Source organism: Vitis riparia, chromosome 11 (genome assembly GCF_004353265.1).
Source record: "Vitis riparia cultivar Riparia Gloire de Montpellier isolate 1030 chromosome 11, EGFV_Vit.rip_1.0, whole genome shotgun sequence".
NCBI classification, from domain to species: Eukaryota; Viridiplantae; Streptophyta; class Magnoliopsida; order Vitales; family Vitaceae; genus Vitis; species Vitis riparia.
The window spans coordinates 4,965,843-4,972,167 of NC_048441.1; the positions used below are offsets into that span (position 1 = coordinate 4,965,843).

At 41.8% G+C, this 6,325-nt stretch overlaps 1 protein-coding gene across 1 annotated transcript; it reads right to left on the reverse strand.

The window, feature by feature from the left end:
- Nucleotides 1-2,621: 2,621 nt before the first annotated feature.
- LOC117925408 (pumilio homolog 5-like) lies at nucleotides 2,622-5,505 on the reverse strand. Its single transcript, XM_034844409.1, has 6 exons — nucleotides 5,260-5,505; nucleotides 3,959-5,155; nucleotides 3,522-3,609; nucleotides 3,405-3,467; nucleotides 3,089-3,276; nucleotides 2,622-2,738 (listed from the first exon to the last, which is right to left on the reverse strand). The coding sequence occupies exons 1-6, from the start codon at nucleotides 5,503-5,505 to the stop codon at nucleotides 2,622-2,624; spliced, it is 1,899 nt and encodes a 632-aa protein (XP_034700300.1).
- Nucleotides 5,506-6,325: the final 820 nt, after the last annotated feature.

Here is a 6,325-nt window from a genome sequence, read left to right on the forward strand (position 1 = left end):
ACTTCATGGGAATCTTGCCAACTCTACAATCACTACTCCAATAAAAAAAAGAACCCGATGTTTGAAAATCTGGGGGTTGCTGCCCTTAATTTACATCTAAATATGGTATTGTGTTAAGACTGTTGGTGGAAATCAAAGATTCTCCTGTAGGTTTAATAAGTCTTTATGTTATGTCTTGGTCCAAGTTTGACTTCTGGATTTCATCGGGTCTCAAGTGATTTGTTGCTCTTGCATCATTGTCAAAGTTGGGGTTGCAACACCAACCTGTTCTGCCATTAACCATCCGTCAGAAGTCATACCTTGAAATCCTTTTCTGACTTCCAGCCTTACACTAGTCACTTAGAAACATTTTACAGTGATTTCACTCTAAATTACTTCTTAACAGCTATCTTTCTAATATGTGTATTTTGATCAGTGTCCGTGAATTATGCTTGGAACCAGCTTCTGGCTTCGCTTATAAATTCTGTTCAAAATTTGGTTTTCTCCCTTCATACTAAAATGATCGATCTTACCTTTCTAAACTTGTCATGCATGGAAGCTACAGTTTAGGCATCTTGCTGATATATTTCTTGTTGGTGTATTGTTTTCAAACCCTCTCTTAGCAAGTCCAACCATTTCAGCTTGCCCCAGCAATGATCAGATTCTCTTACGCAATATCCTAACAACTCGTCTTCGTGAATGGACCCATAATAGAGGTGATCTTTTTCTCTCTGGGACATGTGGTTAGTTTCTTCTTTAGGAAGTATGCATCTCAAATCTCCCTGCCTCCTAATGATCTCCTTCATTATCTTCTGCACCTGTATAGAACAGAGACAACTTACAAGATTATGGTATTTCCCAAGGTTTTGAAATCCAGATTTAAGATGTGTAAGATCACAAAAAGAAGAAGAAGAAACATTAGGAGGAGTATGATGAGTGGCAAGGTGGCCACTATGTGAGTGAGGTCTGGAGGTACACTTGAGGCTACATTGCTGAAACAGATTCGTGGGGAGACCTCTGCAGATCGTTGGTAGTCTGGAAAGAAACTGGCTATATTAATTTTAGAGCCCATGTTCACCATGCTATTACTCATTCTCCAGTTTTGGCCCTCAAGACTCTATTTCACCCACTTGCTCATAACTCCCCTCCGTATTTCTGCATCCCAGCTTCTATGCTCTCATATCCATTGTGAGTTTCATATTAAACTCCCCTTTTTTTTGTTGTTTTATCATCATGAGAATCAGTTTCTCATTTTCTGGAGCTTATAGGAATTCATTTCCTTCCCGTGTTGCTGCCCAACCAGTATCTTTTCGGATAAAAACCAATAATGATCTCAAGCCTGCTGCCCATACATGTATCAATTGCAAAGTGGGGTGAAGATCCTTATGCCTTTCAAACATAGTATTTATCTGATCACGAGCCCTCCGTTGGCACTGCTGCAGTCGCCATCTTTATGATGAATCTGTTTTCTGTGGATTCAGGGTCATTTGTTAAGATGCCTCGGAAAATATGATTTGATCGCCAAATGCATTATCCAATGCTCTTGCCATATTACACTCCCAATCGATAATAAATAATGCAGCTGAAAGACATGGAACTAGCTCCCTTCCTCCACAAAACGTCTGCGAGCAAAAGAAGCTACCATCAAGTATTTCACGAGCAAACTGAGCTGTCTCCAGCATGTTAATTGAAGATTCCAGTTCTGTCATGGAATCTACTGCCGTAGGAGCTAATAAAGAACCTGCATCCTTAGCCCATTTAAAAGAGGAGGTCATTATAAAAGTCAGTAACTTTTTGAAGACATCCTCAAAAATCAGGATCATTGCATCTCTGGATAGAAAAGAAGCCTAATCATCTTCAATTGAGCCACCAAGGACAGCCTGGATAAACCGAGAATCAGAAGTTGATTTAGGAATAGCTCAACACCCAGCTCACAGTTGTTCAATAATGGCGCTCACCAGATCCATATACTTCATCTGTTCAGCCTACTATTCAAGCTCAAGAACAGCAGAAGAAAAGATGGGGTTCATTCCAAAACCTGTCAAGTCATCCTCTCCACATGTGCGTAATATCGACTTGCATGACCACCTTGCACTACTTGGAGTCACCGCGCGCCTCATCTGGAGCTGGCAGAATGAGGTAGCTCTCTCGCAGATCTGTACCAGTAGAAACTCTGGCATTAGCTCACCCTCAAGCTTGAACGGTTCATTGCCCTGGGATTCTTACATGATACAGAGAAAGGAGCTGCCGACAAGAACACTCAAACAAAATCTGAAACTTAACTGTGCAACTTTGTTGTGAAGGATAAAAATTTGAAACCAATGAGAGTAACCAGTGGCTGCCTTCACTCGTTTGAAGAATTCCCAGAATTTTCACAAAATGTGAAACCAAACAGCAGCCTTGATCCAAAAGATAGCAAGAAAGAATTGGTTCCTGATCAACTATACTCTCTTGCAAACCAAAAAGATTTTCTTCCTTTGGTCAGTTTTATGTTTATGTTTCAGTTTGCAAGAACAACTGCAAACTTAAAGTTTATAATGAAGTGAGTGATTTCCAGGGAAAATATATCGACAATAAGCTGCACTTGAGGAATTTCCGAGTGGAGGCAGCTGTGCTGGTTCCGTTTAACAGAAAACTTTGGATCAATTGGCGTCAAGATCCTCAAAAGCAATCAAAAGGTCGATGGCTGTGAGCAATTTGTCGAAGTCTGAATGAGAGAATAAACTTATTACTGGATCGAATTTCTTCTTAATCTTCTCCTAAAACACATTCAGCCATTCAGTATTTGGATATTTAATCAAGATGGCAGAAATTGATCTTTTCAGTATATCTCCGATACCTTCCAAAATCTCCATTATTAGCAATTCTGTCACATCTCCTGATGCTCCGAGTTTGAATGTTATCAGAGCTGCTGCTGCAACTTGGAGTATAAAAATTTCATTTCCATCTTCTAAACTGCTTTGTGTCGTATTTAAGCAAGTCAAACAGGTTAACTTAGAGACTTCTACTGGAATTTCCCCGATCAGTCGACAACTTTGGACATCAAATACCTGAAGTTTTCTCACTTCCAGAGACGAGAAGAGTGGCTTTTATTGGGCTTTTGTATTACGTAAGTCCTCCACATTCTTTGCATACCAAAAATAACAAAAACACTAATTTCAGAAATAGCCAAGGCATATAAGCCTGACTTATCTATATCCCCATTATCAATGCACCTGCTATCTAGGAAGACAGCAGGGTTCTCCATTGCAAGAACACAGCTGGCTGACTGTTTTTCGCTATCATCAATTCTCCAAACTGCAATATATCTCACCAATAGCAGATGATAAGATGTACTCCCCACCATCAGTAAAGATCACACAACAAACAGCTCCAGGATGACCAGAAAACTTCTGTATCTTCTTGCGATCAGAAGAATTGGGGACCTTCAATTGAGCGGCTGAAAAAAATTGCCTTTGTAGAAGCTCTAAACTTCCCTAATAGGTTTCCTGCACAGCAGATACATCAAGTGCTAATTAAAACGTCACCGCTGCTTGTTCAACTCGGAACAGGAGGTTGGGATGCAGAATCATTTTCCTCTCGATCAATCAAAGAAGATGAAACCATGATCGAAGAAGCATAGGATGGAATCTGGATATTGCCCAGAATCAGAAATTAACACTCAAGTCAGTAGGATTCAGCAACTTCTTCGCGTGTGTGAAGGCAAAAGGGCAGTATGTTTCTGTGACACTCGATACTTCATATCATACGCAGACTACTTCCCCTGGTCCGAAAGTATTCTATTTGCTTCTCCAATAAGCTTAAAAGCAGCTTCAGCACCAAAAACTTGTTCTTATATGGATGAAGTAGAAGGGCAAGCTTTTGGTATCGCTTCCTGATGATAGCATCATCAGCCGCTTGTTCAACTTGAAGGATTCCATACCAGTCCATTTCAGTCCTATATATCTTGTTTTGGGCAGAACAGCGAAGCTAGGAGTACCATGATCACTAGCATCAAAATCATGCAGGATGAACTGCTGCGGTAAGGCGATCTTGCTGACCTGCTTCCATATGCGTCCTCAAAAGGATGCTGAAAGTATTGCATCTGAAGAGGATCCAGAAAAGAAGGTTGCAGCATTAACCCATGATGCCCATAGATCTTATTCAGACTTTGTAACTCATGTGGAATGCTTTCCCCCATTGATGCACCAGTTGTTCGAGCATTAAAGCTTGGACCAGAAGTAGCGTCAAAAGGCATAGGAATAACAGCAGGAGTAGGGTACCTACCTATAAATTGAGGAACAAGTGCCGAACTCAGACTATATCCACCCACCCCATACTGCGGAGCAAATAGGCCTGATGGCTGTGTGTTAGGGTAAAATGGACTTCCTGAAGCAATATATGCTGCTGCTGTTGCATACAGAGGAGGGGTGAGTCCAGGAGACTGCGTCATAGGCTGTACCTCAACTAAAGAGAACTTAGGGAGTGCATGGGTAAGTTTTTCCATGCCATTATAAGGGTAGCTCATTCCTTGAGAGATCACTTGAGCCCGAACTCCCTGAACTTTGTATGGAGAGCTTTGTTGTGCATATGGATGGTGTGGCGGCGCATTCCTCTCATACGATGGTTTCTGTCCTTGTTTATTTGCATTATTCTCAGCAACTAGAAGAATAGATACATTAGGTGCTTTGGTTTTAGACTCCACTCTAGAAACCTCCAATCCAGCGCCCTCACTAACTAACGCACCAACCCCACCTTTATCGCTTGATTCATCTTTAGGTAGAGGCAATGAGCTGTGTTTTCTATCAGAATATGATGAGCTTGGAAAAGAGTTAGCCGCATCATCCTTATTGGGCATTAACCCAATAGCAGGTGCATCTAGAGTGCATGTGCTTGCAGAAACATCAACAGTGCCTGGACCTGGTTCCGGTAATTTTGAAATTTCAAGAGAAGAATCATTTAATGAAATGGCATGGAAATCAAGATCAAGTAGTTCCTCCGTTGCTGCATGGCTTGAGGAACGAGACTGATTATATACAGGGGATGGGGTGTGGGGAAAGTCCTCCTGTATCAGATCAACCAAACTTTTATGGCGACCTGCTGAAGAAGCTGTCTTCTGTCCAGGCATAACTGCACTGCTGCTTTCTGGCCAATCATCTGAGGTTTGACAGGGTGACCTATCATCCTCAGACTCTTCCTTGTGAGTAGATAGGGAACTACGAGACAAATACAAAGATCCATTTCCACTGTCGTCCAAAAGGAGTTAATCTTCAATTATTGCCGAAACCACCAACATGGCACCAGGCGTTGATTCTCCCGTGAAATAAGAGGTGGAGGAAGCCTTGGATTCAGGTTGACGTTAGAGCAGTAGTACGCAAAATAGGCTGGATCAGACCGCAATTGTTCCTCAGACTCAGAATTCTCAATAGCACTGCTTAAACTTGCCAAGCTTGAATTCAGATTGTTCTGTGGAGTCATTAGATTCCCAATAGCAGCAAAAGAACCCTCCATACTAGGTGGTGCACTACCACTTCGATTCTGAACCATATCGCTCTAATCTCCATGCAACCTATGACCATTCAGAAGTAGTCCCAACTCCTCTGCTGCCATACGAGATGTAGATACATGGACCTAGGTCAGACTTTGGATATTCATGTGGCAACGTCACAGCAAGGTTTAGAAGCCCAGACTTGGGATTCATGTATTCTCGAAGGGGTAGAGAATGGATGATTTCATCATAATGAGCAGGAAACTGTTCTTGAAATAAATGGGAAGAAAGCCAACCCTTCAATTTCAGCTTCTCTTGCCATGCATTTGTATGCTTCCGCCCCTCCAGAGACCCCATAAAGAACTGCTTAATACCAATTTCTACCTCACATCAATCCAAGCAACTGGTAGCTTTAACAGCTTTCTTGGCATTCCCAGATTAGGCACTGCTCCTGTCCAGATTTATCTACTCTTAGAAATTCATAAAACTCTGTTGCTTCTTTCTATTTTTTTTTTTTTTAGTTTTGGATCATTCTGGAACCAGTTGAAAGGAAATGAGTCATGTCTGCATGAGCCCCATGGCTTGTCTGCTCTGTTCTCGCTGGCTGCCAAAACAATCCAGCCTTGAGCTTGACTTGTCATCTTGGTTGTGACTATGATCTGCGACCAGCAGTTCTTGATTTTGAGCTATGGCTCTCACAATTTCTATGGGAGAGATAAGCCACTCATATCAAAGTTCTCAAGTTGAGGCCCTTGTAAACAAACTTCAGGTTTCAATGTCCACATCATTTCCTTCACAACGAGAAGCCCCTCACTGAAAGATTTGGTGTAGCTTCCATTCCATCTCCATGCCAAAAAAGCTCCTGCAGCTTCCAAGTGA

What these genes read in the sequence shown, in the direction of transcription:
- LOC117925408 (XM_034844409.1), bottom strand. Translation starts at nt 5,505, where the DNA reads ATGGTTCAGAATCGAAGTGGTAGTGCACCACCTAGTATGGAGGGTTCT. An exon ending in CACGGGAGAATCAACGCCTG is followed by an intron (nt 5,156 to 5,259) that starts GTGCCATGTTGG and finishes TCTACTCACAAG; the next exon opens with GAAGAGTCTGAGGATGATAG. An exon ending in AAAGAATGTGGAGGACTTAC is followed by an intron (nt 2,739 to 3,088) that starts GTAATACAAAAG and finishes AATGTGTTTTAG; the next exon opens with GAGAAGATTAAGAAGAAATT.